Source organism: Rhinolophus hipposideros (assembly GCF_964194185.1).
Source record: "Rhinolophus hipposideros genome assembly, chromosome: 8".
Classification (NCBI taxonomy): domain Eukaryota; kingdom Metazoa; phylum Chordata; class Mammalia; order Chiroptera; family Rhinolophidae; genus Rhinolophus; species Rhinolophus hipposideros.
In genome coordinates this window covers 87,598,395-87,623,110 of record NC_138054.1, presented here as the reverse complement: position 1 = coordinate 87,623,110, position 24,716 = coordinate 87,598,395, and the positions used below count along the sequence as shown (strand labels likewise).

General features: G+C 54.6%; 1 protein-coding gene across 2 annotated transcripts in view; it reads left to right on the top strand.

The window, feature by feature from the left end:
* The first annotated feature begins 1,130 nt into the window (after positions 1–1,130).
* PLOD1 (procollagen-lysine,2-oxoglutarate 5-dioxygenase 1) overlaps positions 1,131–24,716 on the top strand; it is a 28,483-nt gene continuing 4,897 nt past the window's right edge. Inside the window, exons 1-19 of one of the 2 annotated variants that reach the window (XM_081057800.1) lie at positions 1,135–1,342; positions 8,397–8,488; positions 9,435–9,568; positions 10,015–10,178; positions 11,201–11,313; positions 12,641–12,704; positions 13,868–13,957; positions 14,088–14,185; positions 15,041–15,142; positions 15,718–15,849; positions 17,352–17,473; positions 18,513–18,617; positions 19,025–19,150; positions 19,446–19,587; positions 20,204–20,317; positions 20,987–21,052; positions 21,670–21,774; positions 22,987–23,133; positions 23,942–24,067. In XM_081057800.1, coding sequence (XP_080913926.1) covers positions 1,267–1,342; positions 8,397–8,488; positions 9,435–9,568; positions 10,015–10,178; positions 11,201–11,313; positions 12,641–12,704; positions 13,868–13,957; positions 14,088–14,185; positions 15,041–15,142; positions 15,718–15,849; positions 17,352–17,473; positions 18,513–18,617; positions 19,025–19,150; positions 19,446–19,587; positions 20,204–20,317; positions 20,987–21,052; positions 21,670–21,774; positions 22,987–23,133; positions 23,942–24,067 — 2,118 coding nt within the window. In that variant the 5' untranslated portion in view covers positions 1,135–1,266. Of the gene's footprint in view, positions 1,343–8,396; positions 8,489–9,434; positions 9,569–10,014; positions 10,179–11,200; positions 11,314–12,640; positions 12,705–13,867; positions 13,958–14,087; positions 14,186–15,040; positions 15,143–15,717; positions 15,850–17,351; positions 17,474–18,512; positions 18,618–19,024; positions 19,151–19,445; positions 19,588–20,203; positions 20,318–20,986; positions 21,053–21,669; positions 21,775–22,986; positions 23,134–23,941; positions 24,068–24,716 lie in introns of both variants that reach the window. The other variant, XM_081057801.1, reaches the window with a different exon arrangement.

Below are 24,716 nucleotides of genomic sequence, written 5' to 3'. Positions count from 1 at the left end.
CATCGTATCTATAAGAATATATTTTTACTGAGTGGGGTCATACTGTGTATATGGCTTCTTCCACTAAACACTATCTTGGGAGTGGATTTGCCTTGCTGGAGCAGTCTTAGATACTGTTGAGTTCTTTTCTCAGTGGCTACCCATGGCTTGCTTTATGTTGCTCATGACATTCCTTCTCCTTTGACCCTTTGTTCCACTGGCAGGGGGGGCAGCCCCTAACCACCAGGGTTGCACTCACCACCCATTCTTCTGGAGCCTAATCCTCTGGAAAGAAGCCCCTGGATCTCTATCTGAGGGTTTCTTCAGAAGAAGGGAGGGTTTGGTTTTTTCCCCCAAAAGATGAATGCCCTTACTAGCTGACATCTGCTCCAGGCGCCCTTGTTCTAGAGATCCTTGAGTTGATTGTTGGGCTTTGAGAAGACCCAGTCTGTGAAGAGACCCTAAACTATTTATTTGTTTATTTATTTATTTATCATTCATTCATTCATTCATTCATTCATTCATCAATGAGACGTCAGGTGCAAGACCTTCCTTGGCTCAGATGTTCCCTTTGCCTCCTGGGGACATATAGGCAGATTAAGTGATTCCCTTTTTTTTTTTTGGGGGGGGGAAGGGTGCTGCAGTTTCTGCATTTCCAGCAGCCAGGAGGGTCTTGACCGTGGTGTGAATGCCTCTGAACACATTCCTACCCCTCACTGCTCAGGGCTGAGACTCTCACGCCCATGGGTTTGGGGAAGGACTAACGAAATTCTAAGAGCTGAGTTTTACTGAGGGCTGGTCAAGGGGTAGTTCTACGTGCGCTGCAGGTAACAATGCCATTAACCCCTGCAAGACCCAATGAATAGATGCTACTATAATCCTCACTTTTCAGGCGAGGAAACTGAGGCTCATGGTTATTGATACTATCTCTCAAGGCTTGGCGCGAACTCTGGGCTATAGAAATTGTTGTCTCCCCGCCCGCCCCCCCCCCCTTCCTGGTCGTCGTGAAGCCCCTTTGAGAAGGGAGACAGGAGGACGGGCCGGCGGAAGGACCCGGGAGCAGCCGGACAGGCCCGAGGGAGCTGCTCCAATCTGGAGAGGCCTCTGTTTGGGCACGTCGACAGGAAAATCCTTCCCCCTGCGGAGGGCGCCCGGGAGGGGGAGAGGGGCGGTGTGACACCGCCCCCAGGGCGGGTCCAGTGCGTGGCAGGGGGACCGCTGGCCCCGTCGCCAAGTTTCCGGCCTGTGAGCGCCGCTGAGCCGGCCGAACGTCTCCAGACCCTGGCTATGCGGCCCCTGCTGCTCCTCGCCCCGTTGGGCTGGCTGCTCCTGGCCGAAGCGAAGGGCGACGCCAAGCCTGAGGGTGAGGGCGCGGGCCATGGGAATCCGGGGTCGGGGCAGGCCTGGGCTTGCAAGGGGATCTGGGTTCTGGGCTACTTGTCCACGGACTCACTGATGTCTTGGATTAATCACTTCCCCTCTTGGGGCTGTGGTTCCCACATTTGTGCTTCTGGGAGGGAAGGAACGGCGGAAGTACCATTCAGCCCCCAGAGGGACACATAATAATAGAATTCATAATAATTACTGCTATTTATGGAGTACTTACTATGGGCCAGGCATCAGTTAAGCCAGATGGCAACCCTTGGATGTGCAGCCCTCTGTTATCCCCATTTTTCAGCTGGGCAAATGGAGGCTTCAGAGTTGATTCACTTGTCCAAGGTCACACAGTTTGTGGGCCTGGAAACCAGGATTCACACCCAGGTGTGTCTGATTCCAGAGCCCTGCTTGGGCCACTAGGCCTTGAAACCCCCTGGGATGGGTGGGAGGTTGCCGGATGGTGTGGAAGGAGTGTATCACATTGCAGAGCTGTTGGCACTTTCAGCCATGTCCTCTGTGGTCTGCTGTGCCCCTGCCAGGTGAGCCTTACTCTCTCCAGTTTGCCCACGAGGAAACTGAGGCCCAGACAGCTACTGTGACTGCCCAGAGTTTTCCAGTCCTGGAGTGGTTGCTCCAAGGTCTGTTGGACTCTGGGTCTAGTGTTCCTTCTACGTCCCCAAGGCAGAAGGGATTTCAAAGTGGACCCCACTGTCTTGAGTGAATGGGTGCTACTCTCGTTCCCAGCCTTCCCTGGGGCATGTCCAGGGCTGCCCGCTGAGCATCTGAGAACCCCATGAGGGCATAGACTGTGGGCAATCTCAGGGAAGCTGAGCTAAACTATCCACTCCTTCCATGATACTCTGTTCCCTGGCCCCATCTCTTGGAGATTCTGGGAACTGGAGGGGGCAGGTGGTGGTTTAGCAGACTCTTGGACCAAAGGAAGGAATGGGAACCTACATTTCTTGAGTATTCTTTTGTACCAGGCTTTGCCTAAGGTCACACATCTCCTGGTGGTACAGCTGGTGGTGCTTGATCTCCATGAGGCTTGTTGTCCTACTCTGCAAAACAGAAGCCATACGTACTAGTACTTTACTCCTAGAGCTCTTTCAAGGATTCTGTGGAATGAGGCCTGTTGGTGAGAGTTTAGCTCAATGCCTGGCCCATAAAGTAGTTTTCTGGCCCAGCGCTGCCAGCTTTCCTGCAGTATCCTAGCAGGGCAGTAAAATAACTCAAAAAACCCAGTGAGGGAGGTGCTGAGCACAGGGCTGGACTGATTGCAAAGGGCCTGGGTCCACTCACTGGCCGGCAGCCAGGAACCCTATAATAGTCTTCATTTCCCCTGGGCCTCTTCCCCTGGGCTCTGCTTCTGTTTATGTGAACTCCCTTCACCCAGACCATCCCCATAAGAGAAACTCTAGCCCTGCACAAAGAAGCCCAGAAAAGTGTGTCAGGGAGGGACCAAATCAGTGACAAGGCTTCAGGTGCCCTGATGCCCAGTAGGTGATGGGAGGAGGTGGAGTAGACATAAGGCAGCCCTCACAGAGGGTGCAGGATCCAGGGTGTCGGTGAGATAATCCAGGAAAGGCACCTCGTAGATTGTAAGCATTCATTGATGGAGAAGAGACAGCAGGTCCCCAGGTATGGAGTTAATGTCAAGCCACTCTCAAGCTGAAGCTCTGCTTCCCTTGCTCCATTCAGACCCTTTGGATAAGTAAGGGATCATTAGCCCTATTTTGCAGATGGGAAGACTGAGGCCCTGAAAGGTTAAACACTTGGTCACAGGTTGCCACAGCTGATTGAAGGTAGAGTCATTGACTGGGATTCAGACCTACTGCTCATTCCTGCAAACCCCTCCTCTGGATGGGAGGGCGGGGCTGTTGCCTGGAGACACTGCCTGGAGGATCCTGCCCAACTCCTCCAGACCCAGCTAAGGTGGGACCCTCAGCCTGCTGGCCAGGAGGACAGAGTGAGATGGTAGTTTTTCCTGCAGTCCTTGCCCAAGCTGCCCACTGACTGATGTCAGGGAGGGAACACCCTAGCAGTCCCCAGAGAGGCCAGCTCCTTCCTTCCTCTGGCTGGGCCAGGACTCCCAGTCCAGCACCAGGTGCTGAGGAATGTGTTCCATTGAGGCAGGCATAGGGACAATACTGTGTGTTCCTTGGGGGCATAGTGAGGCCTGAGGTGGGGCGGGGGATTTGCTACGGAAACTTGGGGGTGTGGTGGGTGGAGATGCTCTCTGCAGCTCATCCACCCTTCATCTGAACACCTATGAATGTGGCACATAGAAAGACGGACAGAGGGCTCCCAATCTGAGGAGCGGGGGGACACAGAGCTCCTCACCCCGGTGGACGCCTAGTCTGATGGGGGAAAAACAACCCTTTGCTCCCAGAGAAACCTGTGCCTGAGGGAAGAGACATTGCCCTGTCCTGGGGGAGCCCTAAGTAAGACCAATGTGGGGACAAAAAACAGCCTTCAGCAAAGCAGCATCCTATCAAGCAAATTTCCGTAGAGCTGAGAGGGCATGAGAGTCCAGACGCCACATTGTCCTTTCTCCCTTTTGTAGAGACTTCTAGCTGATCCCCTTTCCCTGGGCTCATGCCTTTTCCTATTGGCCTTGGCATGGTGCTGGAAGGACCCGCCGGAGCCTGAAGCTGCTGAAATCTGAGGCTCCAGGGGTGTCAGCTGGGCTTGGGTGGGGGCTCCAGGTGATGCCGTTCCACAGCAGGGAATGGAAATGTCCCCGGAGTCAGGCAGGCTGGCAAAATTGTATGAGTCAGGAGGCGAGAGTCTGAGGAGGCCTGAGGCTGCAGAAATGAGTGGGCGGCCAGATCCGGAGAGGCAAGCTTGGCTCCTGGGCACTGGAGGTCCCCATCTCCTGCCATTCTGCCTGACGGTTTATGGCTTCCGGTCAAGCTCAGGGTGAGCATGGAGGCTGGGGGAGGAGCTTCATTCAGTCCCACCTCCCCAAAGAGCAGATTGGGTGTGTCATGACAATGCCTTGAGAGCCAAGGCCACACACTGACCATCCAGTCCCTTGCCTAGGCTGGCACTACTTGGGACAGAGGGGACATCAGCTGGAGCATAGTGAACCCGGCCTGGGTCCTCAGCCTTCTCTTAGGACCCCAGAGAGGAATCTGCACTCCCCCAAACCCTCTGGCTCAGCCTCTCCTCGTCATTTTTGCTCTGAGAAAGGGCTCATCTCCATCTGTGATCCCCAGGGCAGCACCTGCTCACACACAGCTCCCTCTCTTAGGGGACGTTCCCTAAGAAGACATGCGGCGGCCATGGCTAGGTGCTGTGCTGAGCACGTGACAGACATCAGCTCATTTAATCCTCACAGTCTCTGGAGGAAGGTACATGATTGTTATTACCCCCATTTTGTAGGTAGGGAAACAGGCACAGACAGGCTAAGCTACTTGCCCAGCTATTTCTACTCTGCTACTCTGCTGTTTTGTTTATCTCTGCTGAGCCTGGATGACGGGTTGTCCATCTGGAGAAACCACGGTTGGACTTTGGGCAGCAGGTCAGGAGGGCTGAGAGCCCTGGGTGTCAGGCCTCACGCGGGCGGGCCCTGGCCTCAGCCCCAGGCGGCAGCTGGACCAGACAGAAAGCAGGTGGCTAGGGCCCTGGTACTCAGACAAATCTTCCGTGTTGACGCCCTGTGGGTTGCCTAGAGCTCTGGCCAGGCCCCAGTGAGTTGGAAAAAGACCTCACCCCGTGATTGGGGCTGTGCGCCCACACTGGGAGTCTGAAAGAAGGCGACTGGAAATGCTGGATTCAGTCTTCAGGTGAAAGTCTCAGCATTGGGAATGTGGGACTGGGAAGTGATGAGGTGAAGAGCATGGGCATTTGGAATTCCAGTATATTCCCTTCCCTCTTCGAGACTTTGTGGCCTCAGGCAGGTTATTTAGCCTCTCTGTGCCTCAGTTTCCTCACCGGTAGAAGTGGGATAGAAGTACCACCTACTGTAAAGGGTGCTGATAGTTAAATGTGATAATAAATGTGACACACTTCATGCAGTGCGTGGCATCTAAGTAAGAGCTTAACCCGTGGTAGCGCTTAGTAGCATCTCCTTCCCACAGTGCTGCTTAAGGCCAGGCAGTGTACACCAGGCCTAAGTCACACTCAGTCCCAACAATGGTGACAGAGACGGAGACCAAGGAAATAAAGATGTGATGGGCCTGGTCTGGAAAAGGGAGAAGGAGCAGGTTTATACTGGTACATCAACTGCTAGGCACCCTGACACTGCACAGGCTGACTGAACACATAAGGGGATGAGATTAAGGAGGGCTTCCTGGAGGAGGTAGCCTGGGGCCTCTTCAGGGGAAGGAGTGAGTTTTGTAGGCAGGGCAAAGGAATATGGTGCTGATTAGGTTCACGGAAGCAGTTCCATCGGGGTGTTGAGAGGTGATGCTGGGGTCCCTTCGGGAGGGGTCTGCCTTGGGTTCTTTTTCTGTGAATCACCTCCCAGTCCTCTGCATTGGAGCTTAGAGTCAGAGAACAAGGGGATGGGTTGAACTAGGTTTCCAAATGTGGCTGATATCAGAAATCCCCTGGGAAATGTAGGAAAAATCCCGACTCCTGGGCCCACCTCAGACCTGGGGTCTTGGGACCCACGAGTCTGAATTTCACAACTTCCCTTGTAATGCTGACTTGTAGGCAGGTTTGGGACCCTCTGGACTGTAGTGATCTCCTGGGGTTCTCGGCCAGGGAGGCGGGTGCTTTGTGGCCCAAGGAATACGGGATTTGTTAAGGCCCCATTGCAGGCACGTGGCAGCAACCAGGGAAACAGAGAAAAGACAGTCCAGGCAGGAGGAAGGTGGGCATATGGGGATGGTCTGGCATGGCCTGGGACCCTCCCCTCCACCTTAGCTAGACAGTCTCCTTAGACAGACAGATGGAGAGACAGACTTATGGAAGTGCTTATGGCCAGTGCTTATGGAAGTTAAGAGAGAGGGCTCTCGTTTCATTCAGGCACTTGTGTCCAAATCCTGGTACTGCCACTTCCTAGCTCCCTTGGGCAAGTTACTCACCATGTGTGAGCCTTGGGTTTCTAAGTGTAAAGGGGGGTTGGTATGTATAAAGTGCTTAGAACAGGCTCCAATGTGCAGAATGTGTTCCATGAAGGATAGCTGTCATCGTCATTGTTATTTGGAAGCAGAAACCTGAAAAAGGAGCCTCAAAACACACCACCCCTTCTCCCCTTCCCTACCCTGCTGCCTGACTTCAGGAGCTCCTGATCCAATGGAGAATCTAGAATCTCACAGACACACACGCTGGCTTTTTCCTTCCATGAAAGGTGACACTCTCTCTGTTCCCAATAGCTCCTGTGGACAACAAGAGGGCCTCAGAGTGGGCAGTTCTTGCTCTCCTCACCAGCATATCGGGGACTGAACCATCCTGGCAGGAGTTAGGGGGAGCCCTTCCACTCTTTCCTGGCCCCCAGGGGCAGGTGGTGAAGTCTCCTCTCTCCACACCTGCCTAGTGAATCCACTGCCTTCTTCCCCAGGTCCCTGGAACCACTCCCAGCAGATTCCTGCCAATCCCTGCTCTGCCACCTGGCGCCAGACCCCTGCTCTGGGGCCAGCTGCCTGCCCACTGCGCAGCCAGCTCTGCCAGGCTGGACCTCTTTGTTCTTTTAGCTCAGGCTTCTCCTGACTTCCTGGGGTGGGAGTGGGGGTGCCTTATCTGCTTTTGCTGGCCTGGCCACCCATTTGGGGGGGGGGGTTCTGTTCATCTCGAAAAGTGTAAAGTCCTGGATCCCAGGGAAGGAAGACTCATTCAGTGGAACAGTGATGAGTGCTGCAAAGTGAGGTCCTGCCTCTGAGGGCAGGAGAGAGGTCAGTAGAAATCTGAGAAAGCTTCATAGAGGTGGTGGCAGGGATGAGGCGTTACTGTTACTGGCCTTGCGACCTGGAGGAAGATTAGAGAAAGGGCAGGAAGAGGGCGCCCTGGCAGGAAGGAGGAGCCCAGCAAGGTGAGACTCTTAGCTGGAGGAGGGCCTACTCGGTAGAGGGAATGAACACATCATTGGGCTGATCAGCAAGGGCCTTGAATGCCACAGCAAGGCATTTGCTTTTCACTATAGCTTGTAGTGTGTACCAGCATCCCAGTAAGGATTTTATAAGCCCGATCTCATGGAATTAGTCCAGCAGCCCTGGGAAGTACGTACTGTTATTATCCCTATTTTATAAAGGAGAAACTGAAGCTCAGAAAGGTCTGGGATTTGCCCAAGGTCACACAGTTGGTAAGGAGCTGAATTAGGATTCTGACCAGGCAGGCCAGCTACACAGCCTTCACTTCTCAGAGAACGCAGCCTCAAAGTGTGGTCTGGGAGGGGCTTTGCAGGGCTCCCAGAGATGCTGTCTGGGGAGTTGTTTCCTACAGGTTCTATTACAGAGGTAAAGCCACACTACAGAGCCCAGGAGAGGACCCTTGTTAAAAAGGTGGTACACTTGCTCTGGCCAAAGACCAGGATTTTAAGTTGGTTTCCACTCCGAGTCAACTCTCATTGGTTCTCACGGTTTTGGGAGAATCCAAGGATGAGTGAGACTCAGCAAGAAAGCCTGTTGGGATTGATTAGCAATGTCTGCCCTGGGTGTAGGGATGGAGAGTGGTGGCCATCCCTGGGCTAATGTCTGACATTGGCCAGAGAGGTCCTCTTGGTGTTCAATATTCAGAGTGAATCCTTCCCTCTGCCTCTGTATCTGGCTCCTTAAAGCCAGAGAGACCCAGTCCCACAATGCAAGGTGCTGACACCTCTGGTCTGGACTCTTCCTGTCATATTGGTCAGTTACCAGGTGGATGGAGCCCTGGAGGAGAATTGGGAGACCCAGGTTACATCCCAGCTCTGTCAGTAACCAGCTGAGAGATCTTAGACACGTCTTTTCCTACCTGGGCCCTGGGCTCTTGTCTGTAACGGACATGAAGACACATCCTGCAGGATTTGACAAGAATGGGAGTGGGAACAGCAATCCGCTTGTCCCTGTCACCTGTCCTCATCCTCCATTCCCTTTCACCACACCCTTCTTTGTCCCTAGACAATCTTTTAGTCCTCACGGTGGCCACAAAAGAGACTGAGGGGTTCCGACGCTTCAAGCGCTCAGCCCAGTTCTTCAACTACAAGATCCAGGTAAGGGACTCCCCTGGTGGGGCAGAGACAGCTGCGGGGTGGAGGGAGAGTTCAGGGAGAGTCTACCTTTCTCCAACTGACGAGGCCACACAGAAAGCTTCAGGAAGCCTGATACATGAAGACGAGTTAGGAAAAGCAAGAAGGGAAAGAACATAAGCAAAGTCCAGGAGGGGCTGGAGATGTAGAGTGTGGGAAAGTGAGACTGGACAGGTATGTGGTGCGGCTCCAACGTTCATGTGCATAGGACTCACCTGGCGGTGCCGGTGGCTAGGTTAGAGGGCAGGCCTGCGAACCAGAATTTCCACAATTTCCCCCGGGTGATTTTTGGGATGGCCACAGTCTAGAGACCTTACCTGTACAAATCCTGTTCTAAAGACACACGGGCTAATACCCAGTCCATCAGTGTCCTGGACTTGGTGTCCTCTGCATGTGGCCCACGGCTGAGCCCTGCGGGGAAACATTCCTCCATTGAGCTGAGTGTGCTGAGTGCCTACTTGTGTCAGGCACAGTGGTAGGCACTGGGGATGATGGACAAGACAGACCATGTCACTACCTACACAGCTTGCAGTCTAGTGGCATTAAGCCAGAAAGAAAGTTTATTAGCTCACATGAATGAGGGTTACAGTAAGGGGTTGCTTCAGATATAAATGGATCCGGTGGTTCAAGCATGGTAAAAGCTTTGTCTTCTCATCTCGGGGCCCTGTTTGTTTTCATTGGCAGACGTGCTCTTTATCGTGGCAAGATGACCACCAGCCACACACTCACATGCCCCAGCTTCTCAACCTCAGCAGAAAAGACAGCCTTTCCTTAGTTGTAATAGAACAGTCCCGGGGAAGACTCAGATAGGCTGTGCTTGGCTCACATGCTCATACTCATGGCTATGGGAGAGCACTCTGATTGGCTAGTCATGATCACATGACCACCTTTAAGGGGCCTTTCCCTGCAGGTGCTGGGCCTGGGGGAGGACTGGATTGGGGAGAAGGCAACATCAGCAGGTGGAGGGCTGAAAGTTCGGCTGCTGAAGAAAGCTCTGAAGAAGCATGCAGACAAGGAGAACCTGGTCGTTCTCTTCACAGACAGGTGGGTGGCTAGGGGCTTCCTGGGTGGGGCCCTTCAGCAGGGAAATAGAAGAATATTCTAAAGTGAGGCCCTCTTAGGACATTGGGGATAAGGGGTGATCATTCTGGCTAAGGTTGCCTATAGTTTTAGGGGGTCTGTGGACCCCAGGAAAGACCCTTTGGTATAACCCATTCCCATTCTTGGTGAAAGATGGGTGAGGGGGCCTGCCTAGGTAGGACCAGCCATGCTCTGACTGTGAGAAGGACATGGGTCATAGGGACCATCATTCTCCCTGGGGATGGGGTCATTGAAGCATGGTGGGCAGGGCCAGGGACAACGGGACGGATCCATTCCCTAGACTATGGTTGGAAGGGGATTTGTGGAGAGCCTTGATCCAGGTCTCCTGCCTGGGCCCTCACTGCGCTCCAGCTCACCTCTGCCCCATCTTTTCCTGGCTCTGGCTGCAGCTACGACGTGCTGTTTGCATCGGGACCCCGAGAGCTCCTGAAGAAGTTCCGGCAGGCCAGGAGCCAGGTGGTCTTCTCAGCCGAGGAGCTCATCTACCCGGACCGCAGGCTGGAGGCCAAGTACCCGGTGGTATCAGATGGCAAGAGGTTCCTGGGCTCTGGAGGTGAGGAACGTGTGGCGGGGCTGGGTGGGCTCCAGAGGGCTCCACCCACTGCCTTCCTCAGTGTCCGTGCTTGCTTGAGGTCCACATGGATGTCTCTCAGGTCCCAAACGGAATGTCCTGACTAGAACTGGTTTCTTTAACCGTTCATTCTGCTCCTCCTGCAGTCTCGTTCATTAACAGGCACCCACCTGCACAGGGAGAAGCCTGGGAGTCACCCCGACCCCTCCCTTGCTCTCTCCCACTTCAGTCCATTTGAGTCACACCACTCCTACCTCGCAATATCTCTTGAATCTGTCTTCTCGTGCCCACACCCACTGCCACCTTCTCCTAGGCTGCTGGCCATCTGCAGTCGTCTCCAAACTGCTCTACCAGCCTCCCCCCTCCCCCCATTCCAGCCCATTCTCCACCCAGCATCCAGGTGCAAATCTACACACATCACTCAAGGGCTTCCCATTGCAAACAGAATAAAATCCATACTTTATATTGGATTTCTCTGTCCAGCCGCGGAAGGGGGATCTGCCCCCAGCAGAGACTTAGCACAGTCCCTGGCGGGTCCCTCTCTGGGTGCCCACCTTCTCCCATTTCTCTTCTTCTCTCACCAGTCTGCCCCATAGCCAGGGACCCATGTGGGTTTTTCCCTCTGAGCCCCCATGTGCTTTGACCTGGTCTCAGCCTCTGCCCTTCTCTAGGCCAAGTTTCCCAGTTAACTGTAGAAAAGGGGCTCCAAGCCTGTGCCCCACCAGCTCTGCTCCCCAGGGACTCCTGGTCTAATCCATTCATTCACCACCTATGTGGTGCCTAGTACCTGAGCGGGTGCAATTTCTTTCTGGGCTTAGTGGGAACTCATCACCAAGTGTCATTAACTGGCGGACTATAGATATCACCTCCTGTCAATCTAGGAGAACTTCTGAGAGGAGGCAGAGCTTGCGGGTCAATGAGCAGGAGGTAGATGAGAGGAAAGAGGCTCTAGCTTAGAGGCTGGAAGCTAAGTGTCTGTCTCTGTGTCCCCATGTAACCCCCAGGCTTCATCGGTTATGCCCCCAACCTCAGCAAACTGGTGGCTGAGTGGGAGGGTCAGGACAGTGACAGCGACCAACTCTTTTACACCAAGATCTTCTTGGACCCAGAGAAGAGGGTAAGAGGCAGCAGTGGGGCTGGGGAGTCCCGGATCCCACGGGTCAGACTGCACAGGGAGCAGCCTCTCCAGGGCCTGAACCCTTGGATTGGTCTTGACACCCCCATTTATCCATTCATCGATTCACTCATTTATTTATTGAACTCCTGCTGTGTGGGAGACACTGAGGGGCTGGGCAAGGATATGGCAGCAAAGGACACAGTCAGGGTCTCTGCCCTCATGGACCCTCAAGTGGGGAGATAAGGAATTTACCACCTCATGTCAGTGGTGGTGATGGTGATGAAAGGAACCGACAGGCTGAGCTGCCCCTCCCACACTCTGCCTGGGGCTGTTCCTGGGGGGCTGATGAGAGCCTGTCTGTAAGCTTGTCTCCAGGCAGGGATCATCAAGGTGGCAGAACCAGGCCGGTGCAGCTCCAGACCCCGCCAGTGCCCTCTGGGTAGGCAGGAAGCTCTGGGAGCTCTTAGGGGTCAGGATTCCTGGATTCTGCCCTACTTACTCCCCAACCCCCATCCATGCTGTGCTTTGTGACCTAGGGTAAGTCACTTCCCCTCTGGGACCCCAGTTTTTTTCATCCACAAAATGATGAAGTTGTTGGGCCTGTGCAATGGAAACTGTGAACTTAATCTTTTTGTTAACTCAGTCCTTCCTCCTTCCCCTTTGCCTCCAGTGACATTGCTTGCAGAAGCCCAGGGTGTAAACCATAAAAGTGGAACTGCTCTATAGGGGATGAGGGCCAAGCCTAGAGTGCCCCTTGCCCTTTCTCGGCCTGGCCTAGGGCTCCATGAAGAGGTAGCATTGTGTCATGGACTTCAGGGCCAGGTTACCTGGGTTCAAATGCCAATTTAGCTACTTACTAACTGTGTGACCTTGGGCAAGTTACACAACCTCTCTGTGGCTTGTTTTATAAACCTGTAAAATGCAGTGATGGTAGTATTTTCTCATAGGGATGTTGCATGGATTAAATTAATTAATGTGTATATAATACCTAGACTAGTGATTGGTACACAGTAAAGTATTAAACGAGTCTTTGCTACTATTATTTTGGTTGTTGTTATAGTGGAATCAGCTATTTCTTTAGATTCCTTCCACTTCTGGGAGCCCCTGGTTCTGTGTGAAAGGAGCCACTAGACCAGTAGATGCCAGGGGCTTAGCCACTGGCTGACCTTCCCAGGGCTCCTGGCTGTCCTGATGTAACAGGGCAAAGATGGTGTGAGGAGAGGAAATGACAGAGGTAGGAGGGCAGGCTGCCCACAGTGGGTGTGGTGGAGCCCTGTCCTTTGCCAGGGCCTGTCCCTGATGCAGCCTGGTGCCCTCTTTCTTATAGGAGCAGATCAATATCACCCTGGACCACCGCTGCCGTATCTTCCAGAACCTGGATGGAGCCTTGGGTGAGCAGCCCCCAAGGGGAGGGGATCATGAGAGGTGGTAAGGAGATAAGGATTCCAGACAGGGTCTGAGTCCAAGGAGGAGAACGAGCTGGTTCCTCTCTGCCCGTTGTGCTGGGAGGTCACCGGCCCCATCCTCAGGTCCCCAGAGACCACCTGGGGCAGAGCTGTGTCTTTCTGTGGGTGGAGAAAGTAGAGTCATGAGGTCAGTCCACACAGCCCTCACAGGGTCACTCACCACAGCGCACGCAGGACACCATCTCAGGGAGGCAGCCACTCAGCCTGGGAGGAGCTGAGTAATGCACACAGCAGGTACCCACCCCTACCCGGCATCCTTGGTCCTTGTTGGTGAGCCTGCTTCACCTCCTTTCCCTGCCCTTCCACCTCCCAGGTGAAGGCTTTTTGGTCTGGGGGCAGGGACTGACCTGGCAGGGAGCTGGGAAGCAGAGAGGCCACTTGGCCTTTGAAACCACAAATGCCCTTGGGCTGACCCCCAAGTCTGGCTGGTGATGACATTGCTTGGCTATTATTTTGCTGAGTGACCTCAGGCAAGACACACACACACACACACACACGTGCACGCCGTGGGCCTCAGTTTCCCTATCTTTAGGAAAGAGAAGTTGGACCAGATCACTGATTGGTGATTTTATGGGGTATCCCTTTGAAAATCCTTTTGAGAATCCGAGGACAGGTATGGCTCCTCTTCCAGGAAGATGCAGGGATATCATGCCCTTTTGCCTGTGGTTTCTGAAAGTTTATGAACCTAGGTTAAGAAGCTGGGTCCAGATCACCTCTTGGAGCTTTCACAGAGGGGCTCCCCTCACAGGCTCATCCACCACAAAGCCCTCCCTCCCCAGCATCTTCTCAGGTCGCTGAGAAAAGGCCCTTCTGCAGCTTCTTGTCTTATGTGCAGAGTAACGCGGTCTGCCGCAGAAGCTCTCTCCAGCAGGACAGGGTCTGTCCCCTGCCCGTGTGGCTGGCGTGTTCCCAGTGCTGCTCTGCCTGCCTGTCAGAATGGGCACCTCCCAGACCTTGTCCGTGGGGTTTGTCTGAGCTGCGTCTGGAGCTGAGATGTTCCAGGTCTTTACTGTCTCCCATCCCCTGCTGCCGGCTCTAATAAGTGATCACAATAAATAACGGGTTGCCGTGGATTCCGTGCTCACCAGGTGCCAGGTGTGGTGCTAAGGGCTTGCTGGACATGGAATCTTCCGACTTTTGTCCCCGTTTTACAGATGAGGAAACTGAGGTTTGGAGAGGTGAAGTGACTAGCCCCGGGGAACACCTTGCTCCGTGGGGGGAAGCTGGGATTTGAGCCCAGCCTCTCTCGGTCCCTGAGCTCGGCCTCTGGGTCTGATGCTGGATGGCACTGTGTTTTCTGACCCCCAGATGAGGTTGTGCTCAAGTTTGAAATGGGCCACGTGAGAGCGCGGAACCTGGCCTACGACACCCTCCCTGTCTTGATTCATGGCAATGGGCCCACAAAGGTAGGATGGGGCCCCAGCCACGTGGGAGAGTGGGAGGGGACTAGAGCCCAATTCTGCCCTCATGGTGACCACACATGTGCTTCTTGGGGCCAAGGCCCCCAGGGCCGCCGACATGGGCCCCACTTTGAGCTCGCTGCCTCTGACCGCAAATCTGAGTTCAGTGTGGCACCTTCTTTCTGTACTGTGGTGGTTGGTGATGCCTGTCATCCTGCTGGACCACAGGGCACAAAGGAGGCCACTGTCCCCATGCAGGCCTAGGCTGGGCTGCCCCGTGTCATCCACACTCCATTACACCAGGGTAGACTCGGTTCTTCATTCAAGAAACATTTATTGAATGGTTGCACAAGGGCATGAGGCATAGTCAGTCATGAACAGGACAGACTGGTCCCCACGCTCCTGGAGCTACAGAAGGGATTGGGACACAGACCGGCCCCTGGGGACTGACCCCCGGCTCACAGCATGTTTCTCTGAGTGTGGTCCTCAATCACCCGGGCCAGCATCACGTGGGAGGGGGGCGTGTTACAGGTGAAGATTTTCTGACTCCACCCAAGAGCTCCTCAGTGGGAATCTCTGAGGGGTGGGGCCCAAGAACCTGCATTTTACAGGCTCCCAGGATATAGAGATGAAGCACCAGAGTGCTGAGCCCTCCCTCGGCCCTCCCACAGCAGCTTTGGTGATCTCCAGGGGCATGAACATGCTCTCCAAGGCCCCCCCAAAATAAAGTCACATTCCTGTCCCCTTAGGGGTGGCAGACGGAGGGGGTGCGGGCCCACCAGGGGGCCAGGGAGATGTGCCTCGGTGGTTGCAGGTGGGAGGGACTGGCCCAGCTCCTCTCAGACCCCTTGTCTCCCGCAGCTGCAGCTGAACTACCTGGGCAACTATATCCCACGCTTTTGGACCTTTGAGACGGGCTGTGCTGTGTGTGACGAGGGCCTACGCAGCCTCAAGGGCATAGGGGTAAGGCCACTGGACACTGGGGACTCCATTCCCTGGGGTGTGGGAAGAGGGGTGATTCTGGAAAAGACTCTTGTCTTTGGTGGGAGTTAAAGGGATCACTTTCCTGTCTGGGGTTCCGTCCTCCTCCTCACCCAGGCACCTCCTCCTGGAAGCCTTCCCAGACTACCCATGGCTCCAGCTTCTCCCAGATGCCTAGGTTCCAGTTTCTTCTGCCTGGTCTTTCAGGCTCTTCTGCAGCCCTTTCCCCTCCCACAAACCTTTTATCCCTCATTTATGCCCACTTCAAATCCCACACCAGCCGAGCTCTCCCGACAGTCTGCCATCAACGGGTCTTTGCTCCGAGTCCGAGCTCACGCTGCTACCTGTCCCAGCAGGGACATCCTTTTGCTTCCCTGCCAGTCCCTGCCTCTGCCCGCCTGCATATCCTGCTTGGAGCTCCCTGGCCCAGACCCCTTTCCTACCCTGTCCATTGGCCTTTGCCTCTGGCTCTGGCTCTCTCAGGCCACCCTAGGGGCTCAGCAGCGGCTCCGTGGCTGGATATCGCTGGACCCTTGTGCTGCCCCCTCCCCATGCAGGATGAAGCTCTGCCCACAGTCCTGGTCGGTGTGTTCATCGAACAGCCCACGCCGTTCCTGTCCCTGTTTTTCCAGCGACTTCTGCGCCTCCATTACCCCCGGAAACGGATGCGGCTTTTCATTCACAACCACGTGAGTAGCAAGTGTTTGGCGGGGTCGCCTTGTGGCTTTGGTCAAAGGCCCAGCCACACAAGGTGGCCTGAGACCTCTGAGGAACTGAGCAAGCCAGACTTTTCTGGGCCAAATGGAAGTGAGCAGTGGGCTGTATCCCCAAATCACTGGGTTGACTGGCTGGCTTGAATCCCAACACCACTGCTTATATTGGCTGTGTGACCTTAGGTGTGTTGTTCAACCTCTCTGTGCTTCAGTTTTCTCATCTATTAGAAAGGGATGATGGTAGTGCCGACCACACAGAAATGCTGCAAGGGTTAACCAGGATGACACATGAAGCACATGAAGCCTGGCGAATAGGCAGCACATAGTAGGTGCTCGTAGCTGTCATCATTATCATTTTCCTCCTTGCCCCAGTAAATCCATCCTAATTTGATCTGGTGATAGTCAAACTGGTTTTTATTCCTTGAGTATCTTCTGGGGAATTGGGATGGCCCTGAGGCTTGCTGCTTTGTGGGGAGCAGGCCTGGAATCAGCATTCCTAGTTCCCTCCCTTTCCTGCTTCTCCTTCCTAGCCAGATAAAGTCCCACCTCTCAGCATTTGCTTCTCCCAATTTCCCAACACTCTCCAAATCCTACCTGCTCTCAAGTCTCCTTGTCTTCCATAAAGTCTAGGGTCACCCCTTTCTGAGACCTCTCAGCCCTGACAGCCTGCACCCCATCCCCAGGGACCTGTGGTCCCATACTCAGCTCCCCTCTCTGCCTGTGTCACAGACATTCATTCAACTGTGTCACATGGAGACAGGATGTAGGCACTGCCTTTGGGAGGCTCCCAGCTTCCCTGCAGACATCAAATAGTACACCCATGAATTGTGACTTTGGGTAGAAAGAGAGAAGTGTCATAGGCAGTGTTTGAGGAGCTACTGTGTGCTCCATCTGACTTGTCAACTCGTTATAGTGACCCTGTGAGGAAGCCATGATCACCCTCCCTTTTTACAAGGGAGGAAACAGAAGCCGTGACAGGTGAAGTGACTTCTCCAAGGCCACATAGCTAATTAGAGCAGAGCTGGGCTTTGCTCTAAACCCTGGGTTTGGTTCTAAAGACCCTGTTCTCTCCGCTTCCTCATGCAAGGGGCCCTGGGTCTGGACTGTTATTTTTCAAAGTGTGGTCTCAGCATCACCTGGAGTGTTTGGTAGCAAAGCAGATCACTGGGCCACATCCCAGACCAGCATAATCAACAACTTTAGATGTGGGACCTTTGGGATTGGGGTGCTGTCCTGCTGCCAGGGGCTCTTCAGAGGCCAGTAGGCATGGCTTGGTCAGGGGAGGCTGGTCAAGGATGGCCAGGGAAGGGCACTCCAGGCAGAAGGTCTGGCATGGACAAAGGTCTGGCGTTTAGGAAAGCAGGTGGACAGGGATGTGCCAGGAATGGAGGGAAACAGCCTGAAATAGCAGAAGGTGCTATGGTCCCTGAGGCGGTACCTGTCTCTTCATCCTCACCCTCTCTCCTCCCACCCCCCAGGAACAACACCACAAGGCTCAAGTGGAGCAGTTCCTGGCAGAGCATGGTGGCGAGTACCAGTCTGTGAAACTGGTGGGCCCCGACATGCGGGTGGCAAACGCTGATGCCAGGAATGTGGGCATGTGAGTTGGGGACCGGGGGGGGGGGGGCGGGGGGGGCGGGAACATGGTTCTCTCTGCTGACCATGGTGCCAGGAGCAGTAAGCCGGGAGAAAGGAGTTCAGAAGGCTGTGTGGGCTCTGGCAAGCTCCTGTCCCTCTCTGGGCCTCAGTGTTTCCATGAGGAAACCTAGGGGCTCCTGGCTGGGGCTGAGCAGCATCACTAGGGTTCAGGAAGCAAATCAGAGAAAGAGGAAGGATTGGAGGGCCCTGAGTCGATAAGTGATAAAAATTAGAGAAACGGTCTCTGATTTTTCCCCTTTCTTATTAAAACAAACAAGTTGTGTTAACTTTAGAAGAATTATACCGTCCAGATACATGGTTGGCAGACGTCCTTTAAAAGACTAGATAGTAAGTCTGCGTAAACCGGCTTTGAGGGCTCTGCGGGTGTGACCTGAATGAGCATGGCTGGGCTCCAACAAAATTTTATTTATGGACACTAAAATGTAGATTTCCTTGATTTCCATGCAACTTCTTTTGATTCTTTCCCCAACTGTTTGAAAATGGAAGACCATTCTTAGCTCACAAGCCGCATGAAACCAGGCAATGGTCTGGATTGGGATCACAGACTATAGTTTGGTGAGCTCTGGACCAGATAAACAAAAAGAACAGTAATTTTTCAGGCTTTAGTATAAGTTACCAAACTGCCCTACAGGAAGGCAGCGCCAGTTTACCCCCTGGTCCCGGGCAGTGTAGGAACCTGTGTATGGGCCATGCTCTCCCCGGTACCAGGGCACTTGATACCAGTTGCCAAACTCTGGGCCTTTGTCCTGAGGGCTTAGTAGCCCAGGGTTGGGTCTCAGAGTTGGGAGGGAACTTGGAATCTGTTGGTGCCAGCCTTGCCCCCAGGCTGGCCTGACCTCTCTAAAGACCTTTAGCTGGTCCCTGCTCATCCCAGATGTGAGCTAGGGTGGAGAGCGCAGCTGCAGGGTAGCTCCGGGATCCTGGGTGGGGAGGCTGGATGGGAGCCCCAGCCCCGCTGACCCTGTGTCCCCTGCCTGCAGGGATCTGTGCCGGCAGGACCGTGGCTGCACCTACTACTTCAGCGTGGATGCTGATGTGGCCCTCACTGAGCCCAAGATCCTGCGACTGCTGATTGAGCAGAACAAGTGAGGCTGTGGGTAGGCTGCCAGGTGGCAGGCAGGCAGGCAGGTGGGCCCCCAGAACGTGGCGCTGGGGGGCCCCGCACTACTTGTGATAGGCCCGGGCCCAGGCTGCGGGCCCCCACCTACCTTTCCCTGCCTCCTCTGCCTTGACCTCACCTGTTACCCTGGGCTTGCCCCAGCCTGACCACCTGGTCTTGGTCTAGGATGTTCCCCACCTCCCTTCTGCAAGCCCTGTGTCGCCTGTCCCCTGCGCCACCCAGGTACCAATGTACCAAAGTCCCCTTCAGGCCATGCCCCAGAGAGGTGCTTGCCGGTTCAGAGGTGCTCTCCTCCCCTCCCCCACACCTAGCTAGATCTGCCCCAAACTCCCAGCGGGCAAAGGGACTCCCCTGAGGTGCTCCCTTCCTTAGGAATGTCATCGCCCCATTGGTGACCCGCCATGGGAGGCTGTGGTCGAATTTCTGGGGGGCCCTGAGTGCAGATGGCTACTATGCCCGCTCCGAGGACTACGTGGACATCGTGCAGGGGCGGCGTGTGTGAGTACCTGCGGGGGGGGGGGGGCGCATTCCTCTGTCTTCTTCCTGGCCTGGCAGCACTGTCCTCCCCAGCATGCCTGTCTTTGTTGCCCTCACATTCCTGCTGAACCTGAAGCAAGGAAGACTGCAGTGAGACACGCAGACCGACTTTCTGACAATTACTCTGGGCCGTGTGCCCAGGGAGGGGAATCCAGTCAACACTATTGTGCCCTCCAGCCTGTGACTTACCCTCTCCCTGGCCTATGCCTCTCACCGCCAGCCTGTGGCCCCCTCCATCTTCCTCTCTCTCCCTCAGTGGTGTCTGGAACGTGCCTTATATCTCGAACATCTACCTGATCAAGGGCAGTGCCCTGCGGGCTGAGCTGCAGCAGACAGACCTGTTCCACCACAGCAAGCTGGACCCTGACATGTCCTTCTGCGCCAATATCCGGCAGCAGGTCAGCCTGGGGTGGGCAGTCAGAGGGGCCCCTGGGGACGGGGAAGGTGGGCTGCCTTGTCACCACAGGCCCTGGACATTCCAGCAGGGTTGCTCAAAGGCTGCCAGGGCCTGGTGAGGGCATTGGCATGGAGACAAGTCCTCAGGGTTTGTGGGGATCATTTTAGCAGACCCCATTTTCACAACCTCTATTTTATTTACATTTTTGACAGCACCTAAAGAAAACTAAACTTTCCACCTCATCATATTCCAAATAATGTGCCTAAGACACATCCTTACCCTATCTTTGTGCCCCACCCCATAATTTTTTTGGTTATTTTTAAAAATGTGACAGCATGAGGATGTTTTCCCCTGTGCCCAAAACTTCAGAATCAGAACACCACCCTTTTCTTTTGCACATTCATTTTTTCATTCCCGTTCACTCCTCCAGGAAGCCTTCCCTGATTGCATCCCCAATGTCAGGCCTGGGCCAAGGAGTGGGGAGATGGGGTGACCCATACTTGGTTCCCTGATCTTAAGAACTTAAACCTGGTAGGCAGAGGGAGCTGCCGTCACGCCCCTCCCAGGGGTGTACAGGGGAGGGGTAGGGTCTCTTCCATCCTGCCTGCTCTCCCCAGGATGTGTTCATGTTCCTGACCAACCGGCACACCTTTGGCCACCTGCTCTCCCTGGACAATTATCAGACCACCCACCTCCACAATGACCTCTGGGAGGTGTTCAACAACCCTGAGGTGAGGCCCTGGATGGGCAAGCAGGGGTGGGAGCAGAAGGGACCCCAATGATCCTGTAGCCTGAATTGCCTTCCTCTCAGAGCCTGACAACAGCTGGGACCCTGTGAGCCACCTAACTCCCTCCACCCCAAAGTGCTTGTTGCACAAAATTTGGGTAGGGAGAGGAGGGCATCTTGAGAGACAGCGCCATCTAGTGGAGGAGGGACCAGGAGTCAGAGGCCCATCAGTTGTCACTTAGTAGAGCCTCTCAACCTTTGGGGACTCAGTTATCTTAGCTCTAAAATGGGTACATTGTCCCAGCCTGATTTGGCCACAAGGGTGTTATAATGATCAGAGGAGGAGAAACTTGTGTTTCTAGACGTTGTGTGCTTCTAGCTGACATGGGCACACGCCCATACCTACACGCAGACCAGTACACACATGCACACATGTACAAATACATGCAAACACCAGTTCCTGTGGGCACACTTTTGCACCCAAATAGTACACATAAACTCACCGGGCACAGGCGCATTCTGGCTCCCCCAGACGTGTACACATTCACTCACATTGTGTGCGTCCTGGGGGGAGGAACCCCTCTTGAAGCATCCCATGGAGATGAGCAAGGGGCGAGCCCCAGCTGGCCCAGGTCAGGCCCAAGGAACCCAGCCCACTTTCCCCTCCCTACAGGAATGGAAGGAAAAGTACATCCATGAAAACTACACCAAGGCACTGGCGGGGAAGCTGGTGGAGACGGTAAGGACTGGGCCCCCGAGAACAAAGCTGCTAGATTTATATCCAACACCTGCTGTGGGGGACGGAGGACTGAGGCACAAAACTAGTGACCTGGGGGAGGAGGTGAGAGGAGGCTGCTTTCTATGCTCTGGCAGTGCTCAGTGTGAGAGAAGGGACAGCAGGTAGCCCCTTCCTCCTGTTGGTATGTTCCAGCTGCAGTCTGCAGGGACCTTGGGGTATTAGGAAAGAGAAAAACATCCCCAAATGTGGTATCAATGGTGGACGATGGCCCCTGGGCCAGGAGTGAAGAGCGGGTATTCCTCTGCTCCCCCAAGAGCCTTTGCTCCTTCGATGTGCACGGTCCTTTGCTGGCCCTGGCCCTGGTAGCTCTGTGACCTTGGCTGAGAAAGGCCAGCTCTGAGCTCTACTTCCCTCTTCCTTTATCAGCTCCCTGAGCCCCTGCTCCATGGGGACCCCTGCGGGGACCCTGAGAGGGCTCACAGACTGGGATGTGGGGCAGGGTATGGGCCACACCAGGGACTTTGCTTTCAGCGAGTTCCACAGAGGGCTATGGGGACAGGGGGAGGAGGTGGTGGTGCCACTCTGGATCCCTGTGACTGAGTCTCTGCCCTCCCCAGCCTTGCCCGGACGTATACTGGTTCCCCATCTTCACGGAGACGGCCTGTGATGAGCTGGTGGAGGAGATGGAACATTATGGCCAGTGGTCTCTAGGAAATAACAAGGTGAGGGCACCAGGCGCCTACACTGGGGCTGTGGGGAGACCGGTCACCCCTCCACCCCGTTCCTGCCCTCTGGGCGCTTCTGGCAAGCCAGCCAGCCTCTCTGAGACTCTTTAGATGGGGACACTGGTGGGGGTGCCTGCAGGCTCTGAGGAGTAGAGGAGTCCCCAAGCTTCCATGGCCACTGGGGACTTCAAGCTGCCCTCATCCGAAATTGCTAGGTTTCCAGTTCCTGGCTTGTTATCAGAGTGATTGAGCTTCCTTCCCCACATTGGGCATGGGATAGGAGAGGAATAAACAAGTGTAGATGAGGAAGAAGGAGGAAGGGCCATCAGTGCCACGTTCACCAGACAGCAGAAGCAAGTGGCTTGGTGGATGGGAGAAGCTGTGCGTTCTGTGAAGGAAGACTGCCATACCTGTACTCATCTTGGAAAGTTCAGCAACCATTTTAAAGGCCCATGGGCCCTTGGACCTGGGTGCCTCAGAGACCAGCTAACCTTTGATCAGGCAGCCGACTAACCTGTGGTTCTGGTTACCTGCCTAATCCACATGCTCTGGTGCTGAGCAAATCTCCAACGCCCAGTAACTGGCATAGCCCATGCATTCTGGGGTCTGGCCATCCTTGTGCTCCCATGGCCGGGCTGGCCCTGGGATTTCAGTGCTTGAGCTAACCTGTGGCCCTCTGTCTGCAGTGGTTTTCTATGCTCTGTAACAAATGACCACAAAGCTCAATGGCTTGAAACAACACTCGTTTATCCGGATTTCTGTGGGTTCGGGTCTGGGCACAGCTTAGCTGGTCCTTTGCTCAGGGTCTCACAGGGCTGCAATCAAGGTGTCACCTGGGGTTGGGGCCTCATCTGAGGCTCGGGGGTCCTATTCTGAGCTCATATGGCAGAATTCATGTCGCTGCAGCTGTAGAACTCACGTGACTTGCTTCTTCCGGGCCAGTAGGGAACAGAGTCTCTCTCTTTAAGATTCTCCTTTAAAGGGCTCACCCAGGATAATCTCCCTTTTGATTAACCCAAGGTCAACCGACGAGTTACCCGCATTACACCTGCAAAATCGCTTCACTTTTGCCCTATAACTTAACCTTATCCCATCAGGTTCATAGGTCAAGGGGAGGAGATTAGACAGAGCCTGTCCACCAGGTGGTGGGAACCTGGGGGCCATCTCAGAATTCTGCTTACCGAACCGAACTCTCTTGGTCACTCCCAGGACAACCGCATCCAGGGGGGCTACGAAAACGTGCCAACCATTGACATCCACATGAACCAGATCAACTTTGAGCGGGAGTGGCACAAGTTCTTGGTGGAGTATATTGCCCCCATGACGGAGAAGCTCTACCCCGGCTACTACACCAGGGTGGGCATGCCTGGGGCACAGCCAGGATGAGGGCAGGGGGTGGAGTGGCTGGGGAAAGGAGAGGCGGGAAGAGGGAGAGAAGCATTCCCAGCTTGGGGAGAGGCCCGCATATTTGGTCTCCAGGTAGAAGTAAAGTCTCCTCCCATCAGGTCCTGGGGCCAGGGAGGCTGGGCCACTCTGCCTCCCGCCTCTGACACCATGTGATTCTTTGAATCCTTCCACTGTGTCCTTAGCCCCCCACCCCCCATCAGTGATTCCTATGCCAGCTCACCAGACAAGCCCCATTTAGCCAGCCAGCATGCTCATTCCTCCCATCAGTTTCTCTTTGGCTCCTCACTCACGTATCTGTTGACTGCCTCTGGCTTTCATACTCTTTCCCTCACTCAGTCACTTCCTGGTTCACATGGTTTTCTCCAAACACCTGCTTTGATTGTGTCTGGGCTTTGCCCTTAAGGAATCACCAGCCTTGATAGTTGCCAAAAAGGGTTGTGAGGATAAGCTTCATTCCTCCCACCCTTCTTTCTCTTCTCTTCCCTCTCTCCTTCCTCTCCCTCTCTTCTCTCCTTCCTCTACTTCCTCTCCTTCTTTCCCTTTCCTTCTCTTCCTTCCTTCCTTCTGTCCTTCCTCCCTACGATTTTACTGAGAACCTTTTCTGTGCCAGGCACTGTTCAGGCCCTGGAGAACACCGTGTTAAACAAGCCTGCCCTCAGGGAGCTGACATCCCAGCAGATTGGGTGAGACATGCCTGCCTTTCCTGGCCTTCATGGCCTCTCTAACGCCAGTTCTCTGGGTCACTTCCTTGGCACAGGCCCAGTTCGACCTGGCCTTTGTTGTCCGCTACAAGCCTGATGAGCAGCCCTCGCTGATGCCACATCATGATGCCTCTACCTTCACCATCAACATCGCCCTGAACCGGGTCGGTGTGGATTATGAGGTGAGCCGGGGCCACCATGGCCCTGGGAGCAGGCAGGAGGGAGGGCTGACTGCTGAGCAGCTTACAGGGTGGTTGAGGCTGGGGGGCTCGGGACACACCAGCACCAGAGAATTGGTGAAACCGGAGAGAAAGGGCGCCAGGCCCATGGCGAAGGCTTCCTAGAAGAGGTGGGTCTGGAGCACAGCGTGGCAGGAGGGAGAGGGCTTTGGACACAGTACGGCAGGGGCACAGGAGGCCTGGGGCCAGATTGCCGGGGCCTGGGTCCTGCTTCTGCCCTTGCTCTGGGGCCCCAGGCGCGTCTTAGATGGGAAAACGTAGAGTGCCCTGCACAGAATTGTTGTGAGAATGAAATGAGCTCATCCAGGTGATTACTCAGGTGGACCCTTAGTAAATATTCAAGGAATGATAGCGATTAGTAATAAGGAGTTGAGGGTTCCCATCATTCTGCTTTGGGAACGGCAGGACAGGGTTAGGCTGGGTGTGGGGCACAGGCTTCTGGCTGGAAGGGAAATCTGGGGAAACCATGAAGACATTAGGGTGAAGAGGGAGCCGAACGGAGGCCTGTAGGTGTGATCAGCTACAGAGGCATTCATTCATTCATACATTCATTCACTCCATAAGGTACTATTTTTAAAGAGATTTTTGGGAC